Genomic DNA, 19,881 nt, shown 5'->3' on the forward strand with positions numbered 1-19,881 from the left:
ATAGTTACATCTTAACTTTAAAATGTAAGGCGAATCTAAATTGAAGCAGGAAGTTGTAAAGATAATACAAACTACTGATAAAATATTGATATATAAATAAAATATTGGTAAGTAACAAGATAATGTAACAAGTATATATTATATTATTTAATAATACTTATTGCGTTACAGTTAATTACTATAAATACTATGTACAAGCATCTATATTTAACCTATTTTGCAATAAAATATTGTATACGAGAGATATTACTGGAAAATATAACATCAAGGAGTTATTATGTTTGTAGGTTTAAAAACAATAATTAAATTTAATTCGTCAACGATATTTTGTACTCGTTTAGTTATTTATATATTATTTCGTTACCATTTGCACCTGCAAATAGCAAGCAGTGTTTGCCTAGCGGCTTGAGCGACTTCTTTCGAGGTTCGACCCACGCCAATGTTAAGTACATTGTCTTTATATGTCCGAATTTCGCTCGTACGGTGAAAGAAAACATAGTGAGGTAACCGGCATAGCTTAAAGGTAGAGCATGTTATAGAAGGCTGATCAGCTACTTGTCTATGAAGAAAAAAATATCAGGAAACAGATACGAAAATATGAAGAACTACTTTTTAAATACTTTCAGGCTTCTCAGGAAGTTATTGCTTGTTATATGCCCTACCGTTATATTATATAATTTTAAGGTAATATATAATAGAACTGATAATTTAATTACAATTCGGATGTTTTTATATATATCTAAACATTGTTTATGAAATCGTCGTCGATATAAAAGTGGTTTGAAATTTATTCATATGCGCAATGAATACAGATTGTCGTTTGGAGTGTACATCTAAATTTGTATGAGATGGTATGTTAGTTTATAGACTGTTATGTTTGTTTAAGTTAAATTGTAAAAAAAACAATCTAATTTGACTACACACATAGTAACTAATCAAAAGTATTTGAAAATACGACGTAGTTTAAATCGAATTCTTTAAATAAAAAAATCATTTGGATGTATATCTTGACGATATTTTTTCTTAATAAACAAGTGGGTGATTAGCCTTCTGTGTGTGACACACGTCGATTTGTATGTAAGGCATGCCCGGTTTTTCTCTCTCAAAGTTTCCCTTCACTTTAAAAACGAGTATTTATGCTCTCATATAAAGTACATTAATCATATATTCGACTTTTAGAAGTCCCATGTTCAAGCCACTAGTTTTTTTTTTAAATATTATGGCCTGGTAACGAGACCTTTAAGCCAAGTCTTATCGGTAAGCCACAAGATATGTAAACAATGAAGATAAAAATGCGAAGGAGTAGTCGTTTTTCAGTAAAACCGCCAAGAAATTTAACGAAAAAAACGTTGGTAAGTTGATATTTCAAACAAAAACAACCGTTTTCTAAGCATTGATAAAACTAATAGATGTACTGTTACACGATATTAAAAACAACCAAGACACAAGTCTAATAATAGTTAGCGATACGGCCCTTCGAATGCATTCGTCACGCGCACTTACATTGACCTACATACGTAAAAAATAAACATCAAACGACACACGATTTCGCCCAGGTGCAACCTATTAAAACCTTAATGAAAATTCAATGCGTTGAAAATTTTAGATACAACGTATGATCTTAGCTCAGCTAATAATTTATGCCGATATTATTGCTGATAGTGAAAATCAACTTAAGATAAATTAGTACAGTATTTTTGTTCATGTGGACTTAACTAGTAATGCAATATATTGTAGTAATTCATCAGTCTTCCGTGTCTATACGGGATTTAATTGTTTGCATAAGACTTTGACAGCTAATTTCTTCTTGAAATCCTAGTTACTTTCATAGCATAATGTCCTATTCTACTGTGGGGCGCATCCAGAAAAGGGCAATTCGTGCAATTTACAATCTTGGCCCCCGCGAGTCTCTGAGAGAATTATTTAAAGAAATTAATATACTGACGTTGCCTTCCCTTTACATTCTAGAGAATGTCATGTTTGTTCGTAAAAATTTGCATCAATTCACTGTCAAAAGTGTTATTCATTCTATAAATACCAGGAATAAGCATAAAATAGTAGTCCCAAAATACAGATTAACATAATCGAATAAATCGTTTCTTGGGAATTGTGTCAGATTCTACAACAGGCTACCGAAGTGTGTAACTGATCTTACGACTAAAAAGTTCAAAAACGTCATCAAAGGAATCCTAATTAAAAAAGCGTATTATAAAATCCAAGACTATGTTGACGATAAAGATGTATGGCGCTAATTCATCTCTGCCTGTGCGGCTTCCCTGGCAACTTGCGCTGTGCAAGTGTGTATCTCATTTTACACTAATAGTAAAAACTCAATTTTCTTTTGCATTGTATAGAATCTATGTATACCTTGCATTATATAAACTTCTCAGCCGATTATTACTATTGTAACCGAGTCTTTGTAAGCTAAACCATTGTTGAAAAGAGTGTCCATGGAGTTTCTTGCCGGTTCTTCTCCATGAGACCCACTTTTTGGAACCGTGCAACTAGACGTTTCATAAGAGCCTGCAAAGGCCTATTTGAAATAAAAACTTTTTGATTGATTGATTGACTTAAAGCAAAATTTTATGTTCTTTTCTGGCGGTAGTTTTGATTTGTGTTCCCTTGACAATCTAATTCTTGAAAAACCTATTGATAAAACTGAATTCTATCAGTCCTGTAATGTGTAATGTATCCTGCTTTGTAACTCCTTACTTCATACTATCAGACGAGCTCAGTCTTTAAATTTATTTAAAAATCTTCTTTTTGATCATTTATCTTTTGCCTCGTAAGCTTATATATAGTAATTGTTACTTATTAACCCAAGGGTCAGCTTTAACATTTTTGTTTAAAACATTTTTTTATAGATTTTACTTTATTTTAGTTATAGTTGTTACATGTTATTTAATGTTCGTTTTTGTTAATTATTTATGCACTACTTGTACTCCCCACTGTAGGTGTTTTTTATTGTCCCATACTAGGGTCGCCTGGAAGAAATAGCTTGTTAGCAATAAGGCCACCCGTTGCCTAAAAACTTATGTAGCTATTTTTTTATGTTTGTTTTTGTATAACGTAACGAAGCGTAAATAAATAAAATATTTAACATTTTTATAAGAATATCACGCTCCGGAAGGACGCACATAGCAACTATTTCACCCAAGATAACCCCTACCATGCAACTGAATGCTTTTAATTTAATCTAAAGTCACCCGAGATAAGATTTTCCGTTCAACCAATCGTAAATAGATCGGCTGTTGCATAAACTGTCAAGTACTGATCATGCCTCCATTTAGAGTGGACTTCGATGTGGTCAGGATGCAAATTCAAACAGGAAAACCTAATGAGGATAGTAAATTTGTAATGACGTTTGTGAAACAAAAACAACACACACCGGTTAGAACGCGGAACCTTTGGCAGAAATACTGGCAGAGTTAAGAGACGAGCCAAATAAACGTGGCGTATCTCAAGGCTCACTACTATAAACATTCTATTCAATGAATGCCATCCAATGAAGCATGTAATAAGTGATACTCGAGCAATTTAATATGACGTATTTTATTTGAAACTACAAACAGTTTCATATCGTTTATCACATGTCACATGTACGGTTATAAAACTAGAATTTAATTTATTTAAAAAGGTATGACATGTTACGGTAAACCAATACGATGCAATTTATAAAATAAACAAAAACTACATAAAAAAAACACTGCACACCTTTAAATAGAGAATACATATTTTAAAGATTTCACAGATTTCAATGAATTTAGAAATATAAAAATATAGATAGTACAGAAAGTTTTAAAAAGAGTAAGAGAGACAAGTGGAAGTAATAGCAAGAGGCCTCTTATCCATCGGAGGTCGTGTACCAGTACTTAATATTATAATAACATAAATAAACTTAAACTATAGTAGTCATAACTAAAGGCTATTTTTATCATCAATATTGCAATCCGGCCACGTTTGGCACACTTTAATACGTGGGTAACACTGAAAATGTTTAGAACTGGCCAGTTAGTAACATAGCTGAAACTTTTTTTTGAATTTCAATTTTAGAAGTCTTTGGTAACCTAATGTATAGATTCATTTATCATTTGTTTGTGTGAATTGGCGGCAAATCTAAAACTTCTGTTACACGTGAAAATAAACTTAACGCGAGAAAAAAGGTGGTTAAAAGAATGAGGATAAACAGAAATCTTTCTCATACTTCAGTGGTAGGTGATACCGATGCAACAACAAGAATAATAATTTGTTGATGAAAATATCATTATATCAAAATATTTGATTTTGAAGTAGGTAAATGTTATGTGAATACAATAATTGTTAAGTGTTTAAAATTTACGAGTTTGAAAGAAAAATAAAAACTTCCACACAAGAATATAAATTTAATCGTGACCTCGAGACGTGGTCAAACTGCGAGTGCTGCCTATGGCCCATAAAATCGACACGACACAGAAAGTACTTTCAGAGCCTGATAAAGAATTTTCTTACTAAACATTAACCCACAACAATTCTTAATAAAGTCAACGTCGAAATATTGAATTTTATGACCGAAAATCTGAAGATTCTTTCGATAAATTACCAAGCTGATATTTGAATCTTCTAATGAATAAACGAACAAGAATGTCCTTCAAAATGTTTCTTATAGCCAGGAGTAATAGACATAAAATATTGTTACGAAGACGGGTCGACTGCAATGTTTCTAGATTTTTCTACTAGTTAGAGAACTTTTCAGCAGGCTGTAATATGATTTCTGACCGTTTCAGGAGAGGGTCAATCACATATTAGAAAATTGTAATTTCCATAATGTTGCCCTAGTTTTCAGGAAGCTGAAACCTTTTTTCAGTCGGTTTCAGAACATGTGTAGTAGAGTGGTGCAGTTTTCAGGGGACCCGTTTTCAGGCGTTTTCGGGCCTAGGTATACCCCTTTGATGAAGGAATATTCTAGACCAAACTTTCTAGGTGTGAGACAAGGACGAAATGATACGAGAGAGAGAGAGAAAATCAGAACTTTCTCGAAACTAGACTGAGCACTCTAGACAAGGACGGAGCAACGTGCGAAAGAGACAAAGAGTGCGGGCGTTCTAGAATTGTGCAATCGCTACTCAGTAGCAAGCCCGCCTAGTAAGTTCTCGAATATTGTTTAGAATTATTCCCAGGGATATATAAGCGAGCCGAAACGCGACTTTAGTTTTGAATGCGATTACACGAGAGGAACACCGAAGCGATAAAGTGCGAATAAAGTGAATACAAGTGATAAAGTACTGTGTGAAGTGTGCATAAGTGAAGTAATTAGTGACTGTGTTTTTGTGTGTTATAAGTGAATTTCTGCGATTAATTTGTGGCCATAAATTCCTCATTGATTTTTCAAGAAATAAACCCTTGAATAAATCTACGGCATTTTCTATCCGATCCCCTACCCTAGCTCGTAACAATATTAACAAATTAATAAAGTAATTTGAAACATCCAAGTGGAACTTGTTAAACATAAAAAAAATACAAATGAAATTCTTGCTTGTCACTAGAAGGAATCAGGGAGCATTGTAACAACGTAATAGCATCATAAAAATATGATGAAACGACAACGACACCTAAAGACGACCTAAAAATCTTGTAAAAGTATCTCTAATCCGAGCATCGCTTTAATAAAGCCTCTGTGGATTCTCTTTAGAAACGAGACTTAATTGACTTGAACGAGTTGCCCTAAGTAACTTTTAAGATGGCGGAGAAATTAAAGCTTCAGCATATACTGCATTAGAAGAGTATATTAAAGAGAAATTTAAAAAAAAATCAATGGCGCTATAACCTTTTAGGTCTGGGCCTCAGATTTCTGTATCTGTTTTATAATCATTTGTTAATCTAATAGACAAGCAGGAGATCAGCCTGTGTCTGAGGCACGCAGTCGACTTTTTGGGTCAAAGGCAAGCCGGTTTCCTGACGATGTTTTCCTTAACCGTTCGAGCGAATGTTCAATGCGAAAGAAAGTGCATTGGTGCGCTACCGGCGATCAAACCTACGAACTCAGGGACGAGAGTCGCACGCTGAATTCATTAGGCCAACACTGACCTGATTAAAGGGAAAATTAAACCCCTTTTTATATCAAGTTCGTAGATACAATACGAGAAAATCATAAATCACATGTAGGTTTTGTTGAATTGGAATTTCGGAATTCTCTTGGGCAAATTGTTACATAAGTTGCCACAGGGCTGTGATCAAAGGATTACGAACTACTCTCCCTTATCACCCAGCTTTATTTCGGGTCCTAACTGTTTTCGTTTTTACGAGATCGCCGACCTAAAGGGATATCAAATACAGTAGAACAAGAAAATATTGTGAGAATAACTTTCTTAAAATAGTTCAGATTCAACTATCTCCTCACATAACTCTGAAATGATGTTAACGCTGTGCAGTTTGGAATAATCCAGTTTAATTAGACTACGTTAATTAAGATTTGTTACTATTCTCATTGTCCCAGAAACACTTTAATGATTACACGAACCGACTACGAAAACTTTATGAGGCCTTCATCTTTTCGAAGTAATATTTTACATTCCACCGTTCGTTGATTGGCAGTCATGTAATAAACTTAATGAAAGCGCTCCTAAAAAAGTAACTGAAATTGAGTGATCCAGATAAGGAGCGTTCATTACAACGCCGTTTAAAGGTAACATAAAAAGCCAGTTGATCGATAGACCACATTATAACATTAAAAAATTAAATAAAAAATTCCACTTACCTTACTTAAATTCTATACAAGTCTTCAAAAATATTCACTAAACACTTCAATTGCGTGGTTTATCTTATAGCTAAACCTACCTGATGACGTAATTGACGCAGACAACGCTGATGGGCTTCTGTTGTTTGTCCGTGATGACAGTGGCCTGGGTTTGAACCCAGGCGTAGCCGCCAGACTTCGCCAGGAAACGGTATTGCCCGGTTTCGCATTGTCCCTTCGAGAACACTGAAACAATTATCAAAATTTTCTGTAAAAATAATGGAAATTATATTGAAATCAATAATATTCAGATAGATTGAATTTGTCTCAAACGATCTGTCACATTTATCTCTTATTAATCAAAGAGCTTGACCTGAAAACGTGAACTTTTAATGATAAAAGTAATCGTCAAAACCATCCACCGCCGCATTAAATTTTATTTTCGAGCAATAAATAATGTTATCAAACCATTCAATTCGATTCGGCTACATTAGAAGGATTCCAGAGGGATTCCAAAGGATTATAACGATACAATAGACGCAGGTATAAATTATATCAATTTACTGGAGGATAATTACTACATAAATCTCTTAAGTTTTGTAGAATAAAACAAGCCGTTACTAGGAGCCTTAGTATACAATTAGATTACAAATTTCCACAATCCTAGATCTAACATTGCGTGTCTGTGGCAGAAGGCAATCGAATTAAGTGAACATCGGTTTCCTTCTAATCAAGGCGCCCTTATTTCTAATATGTCCATTAGCTCACTGTTTTATTAACTACTAGTTTTTGTACTTGACTCTACCAAACCATGGTAAACGTAAACAAACTTTATTCACAGATCCGATTCTTATTTACAATATAATTTTTGATTAAAACAAGATTTCACATGACAATGAATACATACTGTGTAGCTTTAAAATCTTTAACATCTCTCATAGCGAGGATGCAGTTTCATTACTTTTAAGCGCTGACAATCCAAGCTGCTTAGTATAATCTGATTAGCGAACTGCATTAGTAATCCGATTAAAGAAATCTACACTGTTGCTCACTGGCATAATCCCAAATGTTTCACTAGTCTCTCGGTGTTATTGAAGACATTCTGGATACCAAGCTGGTACAAAAACAAACTGACCGTGGTTACAAATTTAATGTTGCACATACTTTTTCAAGAATAAACACTTGCTACATCACTTGAAATAATGCCATGGATTTATTTATCTGCACATCTTCGTGATAATGCATAATATTGCGATAATATTACAACATATACAAAAATACTTAAGTGGTTCATTGAAATGCCGCCAATTACTAAACCATATAGTTAAGATACGTATGTTTTTTTTTTTAATATTTTGAATATTTTTTCATCATAACATTTCATCGATGTATAAAATGCTCTTTTTTAATTATACAAATTAATACTTTTAGTTTCTGTGCTTATAAATAACTGCTAAAGTTAATTCACACAAACTTTGAATATAAATATTTTCAAACCTATCAATATAAAATAAACTCATTTCAAACAATATACTTCATCAAAACTAAAGTTATATGAAGTGCAAAATGTTTACGATACAACGGGGACATTAAAACCGATTTAGGTTAAATGGTCTTAAAAACAGCTTTGCAGTATTTTACGTTAATTGTAAATAAAATTGCTCGACGACAGGCAAAACGGCAATCCTGTTCAGTCAGTGTATTTGTTATTCTTTGAAAAAGGAATATCGAGAATAGTCTAAAGTGAACTAAGATACTGTAACAATCAGATCCCAATATTATAGAAGGCATCTAAGATTTATTATATTCAATAGCAACGAGTAATAAAATAGTAAGGATAGAATTACATAGACATGATGTTAAACCGCTAATAATCCTCATATGAAACCTGATAGTAACAGACATAGAGACAAATAGCGACTAAGATGGGAAATTAGCACATTCATAAACTAACAATGAAGACGTATATGACGAAGACTTCAAGGACAAAGTACGCAAGGATATAATTAATAATGATATATATGCAATAGTGAATATACCTAGTGTACAATCTATTGTAATGAGAGGCTTCCGGGGACTTATCCGGATTGATCCAGATAACAATCCAACGCTGAGACATTTCGAATTACTTCAATTTAGTACAATTGGGATGAAATAGTTTCTGACAGATCAGAACACTTGTCATTAAAATACTCAACTTAAGTCATACAAAAAGTGAATCTATAGGAAAACCTTCACTGTTAACAAAAGATCCAATAGTTCAAATCTAGGTTATACCTATTTCAATGCTATATTTTAATTCCCTAGAGAAAGAGAGAGAATGCTTGGATATATGTGGTTTCGTCAATGTTATAATAGCACTTGTAAATGCAACTACTAGTAGAAAACCGTTGTTTTTATGTCAATCTAAAATACTCAATGACCCATTGGGTCAAACACAGAACCGATTTAAATAAACCTTTTGTTATAGGAATGAGGATAATACTGCATCCGTTTTACTGGTCACGTAATCTATTAAGACCATGTAAATACAATAGTGAGAAAATCTTGGTTACTATTATTTTGTGTAATATAATCTGGGACTATCTTAAATAAACTCAACGAAACTATCCCTTTCTATCAAATTGAGTTAACGCTATAATGGAGAGAGACGAATAGTGTTTTAGTGTAATGATGATGAATTTCAGGGTTAATCTACCAATCTTGATTGATTGTATGAGATTAATTCTCAAAAATATCTTTTTATAATTTCAAAAGACCAGAACCTAAGCTTACACAACCGAACAAATACATAGCTAGTTGTCTTTGATAGACGTGAAAGTGTTATGAAAGAGAGTAAAAACTAAACTGCAATAATAAATATTTGACATCATAGAACAGATACATGTTGAGCTTTGAGCATAATAGATACACGTAACATTGAGCATACAAAACTACAAAGAATCTTTTAAACAGGGTTCAACGACCCCAAGCCATATGAAATTCTGTACATGTGAAGGTTCTGAAATAACAATTCAGATATGGTTTATATTTTTGCTTCTCTAGACGGTAAATTTACATAATCGTATAATATTTTATTGAAATGAAAAGCTATCCGATTTTTAAATGTCAGTAATTTTAGTTAAAATATATTACAAGCCTGTCTCGGTATTTTTTTATATTTTGGAAATAAATAATAATAACACATCAATCACACTGAGTGTATTTGACGAAAGATCTCATTATTAAATCTCATATAAATTTCACGGGAAATACAATATATCCATAAAATTCTAAAAAAGGCATTATTTATACAAACAAATCTACAATATATACAATTACATAGAACGCAAATTGAAACCGTAATTGTATATTTTTTTGCTAGATTTAAGTAACTAGAGAAAAAGTAGCTAAAAATGTTAAAGACTAAACTACCTCGAATTATGATTAACACTTTGTTCTAAAACCGGGTTTTATCTTGCATGATCAATTCACGTGACTACACCTTGGCCTTGACGCTAAATTAATGCTTATTAATTTTCAATTAGATTATCCATAAATTCTTTCTTTTTTATATCTTAATTCTAATTGTAATATTATTAGAAACTGAAGTATCCGTTAGGTTTAGTAAGATTGTTCACATTAAGTTTTTTAAACCTCTTCATATTTTATATTAAAAAAAATAATGCAGTGGCGCTACAATCTTTTTAGGTCTGGGCCTCAGATTTCTGTATGCAAGCATGTGATATGCACCGGCTGGCCTTAGATACCGTCGATTTTCTTACGATGTTTTATTTCATTTCGAGAAAATTTTAAATGCGCACATACAAGGAAACTCTATAGGTGGACAGACTTGGATCGAACCTACGATCTCAGGGATGAGTCGCACTCTGAAGCCACTAGGGCAACGAACGTCTGCGTATATACACAGTCAAATATCAAGACAAACTAACGAACAATATATTCAGCTTTTGGAACTCTTCAAAAATAAGCTAATCACAGTATTAACGGTATACTAGGCGTTATCGGCTGTAAAAACACGCGGGCCTAGTGTGACAATTACCCAATTTACGTAAGTCAAGTTCAAGGCAACAGTAAGCTAAAATATTTTTATCACGACATTGGATTGAATGGATTTTGTATTTATTTTAAATAAACGCAGCTGTTATAGGATAGAATCTTTGTCATCTGAGCAATCTTTAATCTCTGAGCTCTTCTCGTTTAATTGTTTTCCTTTGACGTCTCTAGAAATTTAATTTTCACCATTTTATTTATACTCTACCCCTGTTTATATTTAGCTTAAGTGTAATAAATAAATTTCACAGAGTAAGGTAACTGCTTACTCCAGGAATTAAGAATGCGAGCGTGTTTACCTTTTTGTAATGATTTTGTTCTATATTAAACATCTTTCACATAGTGGTATTACTATAATATTTATATATGTACTATACTATATACGCTCATGCTGGCTAAATAAAAAAATGTCTAAAAGTAGGATCGAAAAATAATATTATATTAAATAAGGTGATAAGAATTACGTCAATATAAATTTAAATATTTAGCAAATATGTAAACTATAAAGTATTATTATTCATACATTATTAACACACCAACTGCGTCACCGGTACGCAATCACTTCAATGGTGCCTGTCGTTACAAACCATAAATTAATTTATTAATTATTTTCTCCAAAATTGCTTAGCGAAGAAGAATTTTTACTCTTTAAAATTTTGTACGTAGGAAGACTTTGGAGCGGACATGTATGTTATTTATAAAAAAATATACCAACAGGCTTCTTTTGCTCTCAAAAATTAAGGATTTCTTTATACCTTTTTCCATTTCGCAAAACCGTCCTAGATTCTAACGCCTGTATCCGATGTGTAAGTTAGCTTATTTTTTTTATTTACACTTCGTTACACTACAAAATAAAAATAAAAATTAACATAATTAAATCAAAAGGAGGGCAACTGGCGGCCTTATCGCTTACGGGCGATCTCTTCCAGGCAACCACTGTGAGTAAAGAAAAAATAAATGTATTAAATAAAATAGGCAAGTAGTGCAAAATACATGTAATACACAGTTATTAAAACAAAAACTAAACAGGAATAAAATATTAAAGATAGAAAGTAAAAACACACATAAATCACGATAATTTAAGATAAGTCTCACGTCAGTTAGTAGTTAGTAAGAAAGTTAGGAATACGATGTGGACAGGTAATGTTTGTACAGAGGAAATTTAAAGGAAGATAGAGAAGGAGCTAAGCGAATAGGGACGGGAAGTGAATTCCATAGCCTAACTGCGGAGACCTTAAAGGAATCGCCAAGAAAGGAGGAGCAGGAGCTTATTAATTTTCCAGCAATATTTTCTGAAATTTTGCAATAACCTATCATTTTTCATCTCTTGCCTTAAGGCATGCAAGGATCCTTAAGGATCACATATTAAAGAATTCGATTAGTAATAGTTATGTCGCGCTATGTTTGCCTGTTAATGGGTGTAAAATCAGTATTTGTGTGTACCTAGATGTAAGCTTTGTTTTTATAACACACGTTGGGAAAACTTTTTTTCAATAAATAAACAATTGACTAACAAAATAGGAGCTGTAAACAATCGAATCGTAAACTTTTGTATAGGTAGTGATTTAAAAGTAAAATCTAGTAGAAATTACGCTAGGTATTTTTTCATAAGCAACGAACATTGTTAGAATTAAAAAAAAATATATACTGTTTTATTTTATCCGTACATTTTAGATTGAAAATAAAAAAAACTGTTTTAATAAATTATTAATAATTGCTTAAGACTACTAATACTCCAAATACTTAGTTAACCCCAAGATTTCCGAAAAATGATCAAAGTCAAAGTCAAAAATCATTTATTCATATAGGTGATACAATGTACACTTATGAACGTCAATAAAAAATGTATATACATTGAATGCTTCTAATTTTACATTTACTGCCAGTTCTCAAATCAAGGGCGTAGAAGGGAAGAGAAGAACTGGCAATAAACACTCCGCCACTCTTTAATCGCCAAGTTTTTTTTTTGTATTACACAACGTTTGTAAGGAGCTGCAACCATCACACCATGTTCCACATGACATCAGCAGGAGCCATGGTGAAATAGGAGCACGCAATTACATTCTCGTGGTAACAAAACGTAAATTAAACCTTATCTATGGGGTATTATAATAATCATGAAGTTAATATATTAGGAACGTATCAACTCGTTCTTCCAGCTGTGAGCAGATATTTCACCTCGCCTGTGACATCATTAGGAATACAATAGGAACTCGTAAATAATTCATTAATTTGTTGGAAGTTGAAAAAAACACAATTTGACTTGTTTAAGCGTGAAAGTAAATATAATTAAATTTAATAATATTAAACGGGCTAATGTAAAACTATAAGCGAACGACTTGTTTCGTTCCATTGTAATTCAACAGGATTAAGTCCTTTTTTATAAGACACGGTATCGCCTTTCGTCAAGTCAAATTCTATGAAATGAGTTATTCGTAGAAATAAAACACTTTACAACACGTATCATTTGCGTTAGGAATATTGAAATTCTAAATTCAAAATAAATTATTAATTCAGATAATTAACGGAGTCAGTGATAATTATTTTCGCTGATTTTGACTTATTAGTATGAAGGAAAACATCCTAAGAAAACTGGTTGTTTGTTTATGATTCTTAATCGAGAATTCGTATTACACTTATATGATTTGACATCCAGGTATGGCCGTCTATGCACAAGCACTCGGGCAGTGCACAGTGGCTATAAAACCATTAAGCAAAAAAAGATTTATATAAACACTGATAAGAAAAACATTTCAGAAGTAAAACACTTTTTGAACGAATTAAAGCTATGTATTATTATTAAAAACTTATAATTATTTACATAATTCTAAATTTTAAATGTTTAGTCGATATCAACTTCGGGGCAAGAAATACAGATAAAACAACTTTCTCTGCAGCTGTGATACTTTTGACATTTAACACCTTTTGTCTTCAGTCACCGTGACCACGCACGCTGAAAAGCACGCGAAACGTCGGAAAAAATTAAAATTTAGAATTATGTAAATAATTATAACTTTTAAATAATAATACATAGTTAATCCATTCAAAAAGTGTTTTTCTTAATGTGTAAAAGCTATTTTAACCAAAGACAATACTATATCAGAGTAATTCACTAGTCTACCTTCAAAACAGTGGAAAGGTCGCGACAAATATTCTTACAAATAAAATGCAGTAAATTTGCGATGTCTTAACGAAGAATGTGTAGGCGAACTATTTCAATATGAGAAAGTGTAAATGCTTGAAATTCAACGCAAGCGTAGAAATTAAATTAGGATCGTTGTAGGATGTAATGGATTTTGCTATACGTGATCGAGATTCTGTTGAGAAATGAACTTTATCATTTATTCGAGGACAGTTTACGTTTCTGTTGTTGCGATTTGATACGTATATAACACTATGCAAGTGCTTATTGGGCTTTATTTTTCTTGCCTGTCATCAAAAACAAGCAAAACATCATCGATCCAAGTTATTCGATATTTGAAAGAAAACACTTTTTAACCGGATTGAAGCTATGTATTATTATTATAATTATTTAGGCTGTAAAGCACGCGAAACGTCGGAAAAATTTAAATTCAAATTATGTAAATAATTATAAGTTTTTAATAATAATACATAGCTTCAATCCGGTTAAAAAGTGTTTTCTTTCAATGTTTAAAAGCTATGTTAACAAAAGACAATACTATATTCAATATTTTCCTAGCTGTTTAATCAAATATCTAAAATCATTCTGGCCGCTAGTTAAACGGCGCTGTTAAGAGGCTAGGCTGTTATTTGGCATATTAAGCTAGTTGGCTGCGACATAGCGACTAAAAAGGTAGGCTTAAGAACAAACTCAGTTTGTGGGGGTGGCAATGACGAAAAAAGCTAATGATACTGACGACCACTCAACATCTATATTAAGATCGTTAAGTTTTTCAAGTTCAAGCGATTATAATGACTATTCGTAGCTATATCCAGCGAACAACTTGGTGGCTTTGTAGAAAATATGATATATTGTATAAAACAAAAGTAAGCTTGTTTTTACGCTAAGCTTAACTGATAATTTAAAAAAAAACATATAAAACCAGTAGCACTACAACCTCTTTAGATCTGGGCCACAGATCTGTATCTGTTTAATGATCATTTGTTCATCTTATAGACAAGTAGGTGATCAGCAGATCAGAAGCGGGAGCATCAAATAAATATTTATTTAGATTGACAGTTCAATAGTGATAAGTTTTTATATAGACGATTAGGTATGATTAGTTTTTCTAGATTTAAAGAAAACACTTTTTCAACGGATTTGTATGAAGTTGTATTATTATAAACTTAAAATTATTTTACATAATTTTAATTTCGACGTTTCGCGTGCTTTACAGCGTGCATGGTCACAGTGACTGAAGATAAAAGGTGTCAAAAGGTATCACAGCTGTAGAGAAAGTTAAATTATCTGTATTTATTTTCCCGGAGTTAATATCGACTAAAAGATGACGGGTTTTTGCAGAAATGACTCACGGTATCCTCTATTTTCGCGGCTATGTTTGTCTTGGGGTTTTAGTTTGGATATTATTGGATCCCAGGTGTTTGATAATTTTAATAATACATAACTTCAATCCGTTGAGAAAGTGTTTTCTTTAAATGTGTAAAAGTTATTTTAACAAAAGACAATATTAGTTTTTCTACGATTATAAATAGCTTTAGCTAAATAAAAATTCGTAAACTTGTTACTACATTAATATTTTGTTTCTATAAGTTACACAATTTAATTTTGCAGCGACCGACCATTAACCGCCCACGGCCGTAAACTCAAATAATGCGAACGCCGCAATGAAACATAAATGCAGCATTTTTACACGCTTTTAGCTTAAAATAACGTCTTATATATAATAATATTATTACTTTTTGAAGTCCTTAACTAACTTTGGAATACGTCCCAAAGGTTATGAACATAGGTATAAGGGTAGGAACATTGATCCATTTACAAATGTATAAACATAACCGAACCTATGCTCGGACCGAACCGAACCGAACCGAGTTCTGTTTACCACTAAGCCACGGAGACACGGATGGCGTAGTTAAAATAACTACTTCTAAGGTCTGTATACACTTGGCTTGAACTCAGATACGTCATGAACGTGCGCCGTACAAACAAAGCAGACTGAGTCAGATTGATGCATCTCATAGAATGTCCTGTATATGGAGCCTTCAGGTGCAATCACGAAATCGATATAAAGGTAAATAACTATAAAGCATTCACGCGAAATATTAAAAAGCTTCAGAATGCAACTGGAAGATTTCTACAGTGAAATGCGTCACCGTTGCAGTGGCAACAAAAAGCGTAGCTGAGGCGAGATCACGGGCCCACACTCACCTATATATATATATATATATATATATATATGAGTAGTCCCTTCGATATCGTTATAACAGATTTGGACTATATATGTTTGTATAAATTATGTGTTTAAAAGAAGATCCCGCACCCCGAGAGACGGGGATATTGGAAAATTTATATATATAGAAAGTTATATACAACAAAAATCAGCTGTTATACATCGATTAAACTAAAGAAATCTACAAGAACTACTAATCTACTAACCTAATACTGGCTGTGTTCTATGAAAATTTAGGTCCCCTAGCAATCGTTGACTGTACTTGATAAACATAGCTAACGACTTTGTCCAAATATTAATCTTTGAACGAAGGTATAATGAGTATTACATACTGTATTATTCCCCTACATAATGTTCTTTAAAATTGCATGCGACTCTCATCCCTGAGGTAGGTTCGAATCCCGTATGTGGACTTTCCATGTATGCATCGAACACTAGCTCGAACAGCGAGGGAAAATATCGTGAGGAAACCGGCATGTCGCGAACTCAAAAATCAACTGTCAGACACAGAAGGCTGTTCACTTGCTTGTCAATAAAATATAAAATGATTGAAGAAACGTATGCAATCTGAGGCCAGAGGCAAGAGTTGTAGCGCCACTCAATTTAATGTTCTTTCAAAAAGGTTTATTTCCATTTTGCTGAATATACCAAGAAAAAATTATCTTGATTTTACGACGCAGCGGGGTTTAGCCCAGAGAGTCGAAGTTATGCTCGCTATTAATAAAATAAAGGCTGAAATTGTATCAAATTCCTCCTTCGTACGTAGCGTTATACAGCAGTTAACATAAGTAAAATATATAAGCGATGGTAAATATTAAAAATATTCGGTGGCGAATTCAAAATAAATATAATATCTCTGAGATAACCTTTTTAGTTTATTTCATTAATATTTTCTATTATTATTGAAGTGAAACTTATTTATCGGCGTTGGAAAAAAAATAACCGTCACATTTTTCGATTACGCGTCTCATTTTTTCGTTACGCGCCATCTTTTTCTTGTCTCGGCCTCGGCATTAATAACAAAAATATATAATAACGATAACAATGATAGTATTAACTCTATTACATCAATGGCGCTACAACCTATTTAGGTCTGGTCCTCAGATTCCTGTATCTGTTTCGTGATCATTTGTTAATCTAATAGGCAAGTAGGTGATCAGCCTTGCCTGAGGCACGCCGTTCGAACTACCTCAGGGATGAGAGTCGCACGCTGAAGCCACTACGGCAACAGTGCTCAAATAATTATATTACAATTAGTGAAATTCTGTAATAATCTTACTAAGATTAGTAATAAGGTAAAATGAAATAATTGTATTATTTGTATTCATGTCTATGATAATAAAAGCCTTTTGTTATACTCTATCTAATTTAACTTTATGTAACCAATTTCTGTACAGTTGCATATAGTAGATTATTTTTCGAAAAATAAGGTCATTAAGAAGTTTCACTTCTTACGTGTGTACACTAGTACACGCACATTTTTTTTTAGATTAAAAATCTATATTGTATATATTATGCACTTTTTACACTTTATTCATTATACGTCTTCTTTTAGGTTTTTAGGGTTGTAACTCGTACCCTTATTAGGGTTGCCTGAAAGAGGTCAGTTGTTAGCGATAAGGCCACCCGTTGCATCCTTAAGTGCATACAATAAGATAAGTAAACCTTAACGCAAAATTTTGACTTTCATGTGTTTGACATACAGTCAATATACCCTTATAGGAACGTGAAAATCCAGACCCAATGTGTTAATTTTTACACAATCTGGATATAGGAAAACACAGGTGTTCCTAAAAGGGCCAAAAAACAATTAACATAATTATTATTAGCATATCGCTAACAAGCTATGTCTTTCAGATAACCCTAGTAATGAAAAATAAAAAAAGAGGTATATATACTAGGGGCAAAGTGCAAGTGCATAACCAAATCAACAAAAATAAAATTACAATAAAATAAATATTAATTAATATCACAGTTCAGTATGTTCAGAATACTGTTGTAGTAATTTAAATGATATATAGTTGGGACTCGTTCGTGGGTATTCCAATGTAAAAACAATCAAATACTTCAACACGCTACCCCCACATGCAACTTTACGATAAAATTATGGTGAGTAACAAAGTAATAGGTAGGGCCACACGTGAATGGTACTAAAACGTAGGCTAGACACTGTAATACAGCCATAATGCTATACGTCTGTGAGGCTTGGACTATTGCAGAAAACACAAAAACACGCCTCGAAGCTTAGATTTGTTCTTACCGTTGCATGCTTCGCATCAACTGAATCCAAAGAGTGATGAATGAAAGAATCCCTCAACGAAACGGGGACACGAAAGTCTATGTAGACTGTTAAACTACAGAAAGTCGCAAATCTCGGACACGTTTTGCGTCATCATCGATACGACTTGTTGCAGCTTATAATGATGGGCAAAATTTAGCGGGCGAGCGGGATTCGACATCTTTTACTAACATAACTTTTACACATTCAAAGAAAACACTTTTTTAACGGATTGAAGCTATGTATTATTATAAACTTATAATTATTATACGTTATTTAAAAAAAAAACGAAATTTCGCGAGCTTTACAGCGTGCGTGATCACGGTGACTGAAGACAAAAAGGTGTTGAATGTCAAGAAGTATAACAGTTTTTTGCAGAAATGACTCACGGTGTCCTCTGGTGTTAAGAACTTGTTAGTGTTTTCTTTAAGTTCTTAACAGTCAACCTTTAACAATAAAGTAGCACCAAAAGCAGGAGCCATAATGCTGTGTGTGTTTTGACAACGACTTGCTCCCTCTTTGTCTTTGATCTAAACATGATTTGACCTTGTAATTATCATACGTCTATTTCTTAATTATTATTTCATATTTATTAGTTTAAGATTATTTGTTAGAAGTGAGGACCAGGTTAACTGACTGGCCGGCGCGAAAGCCCCCAGATGAAGAGATGAATACATAGCGGCAGTCGAAAAGTAACTTGAAGTTTAATTACTATAAGAAAAACCTTTATCTTGTATCAAGTCATGGCACAAAAACGCATTAAAAAAAATGAAATTCAGTTATTTAATTGCCAAGGCACAATTAAGTATTTATAAAGCTTATATATAGCTAACCTAACCTACACACTAAGTTTTTAAATGATATAGAGATATAGGAGCTGATGAATTATTATAAAAATATAAATCGTATTAAACAAAATAGTTTTAAAACACTTTTAACATAACTAAATTTAGTAACACCTTACACTACAACAACTAATAATTTAATTTTAAATCTATTTATTTTACAGAATAAACAGAAAACCGCTGTTTGTATAAATGCGACAAATGCATATAAAAGTAGTTTTTCAATTAACGTTAGGCCATCTAATAACTGACTGTGTAGTCCATTTATTAGCCGGGTAGCAAATACCTCAATGTTATCTCGCCATATGCGTTGTTTACGTTTACGTTACGTACGTACCCACTCGGGTCTATACGTCATGCTCAATTCGTTTTTTTATGTCGAAAAAAGTGTTCGACTAGAAGATATTTATTTGTTTTTTAATGTTATGGGTATACATACACTATTTAACATTGTTACATCGAATCTAATTTTCACATCGCTTTTTATCGAATAAAGTAGTGTAACAGTGTATAAAATCGTAAATATTTCCAAATGAATACCCGAACCCATATTTTGTCCCAAGACAGGGCCAGTAAATTCTATTCTGAATATTAATGTAGCTGTTAAGAGTATCTCCGTAG

The 19,881-nt window shown here is 32.7% G+C and overlaps 1 protein-coding gene across 4 annotated transcripts in view; it reads right to left on the reverse strand.

Annotated features, from left to right (window-relative positions):
• LOC123716434 (hypoxia-inducible factor 1-alpha) overlaps positions 1-19,881 on the reverse strand; it is an 84,138-nt gene that overhangs the window by 19,375 nt on the left and 44,882 nt on the right. For all 4 annotated transcript variants that reach the window (XM_045672181.1, XM_045672182.1, XM_045672185.1 and 1 more), the window contains exon 7: positions 6,814-6,958. In XM_045672181.1, coding sequence (XP_045528137.1) covers positions 6,814-6,958 — 145 coding nt within the window. The remainder of the gene's footprint in view (positions 1-6,813; positions 6,959-19,881) is intronic.

The sequence above is a fragment of the Pieris brassicae genome, chromosome 11 (genome assembly GCF_905147105.1).
Source record: "Pieris brassicae chromosome 11, ilPieBrab1.1, whole genome shotgun sequence".
NCBI lineage: Eukaryota > Metazoa > Arthropoda > Insecta > Lepidoptera > Pieridae > Pieris > Pieris brassicae.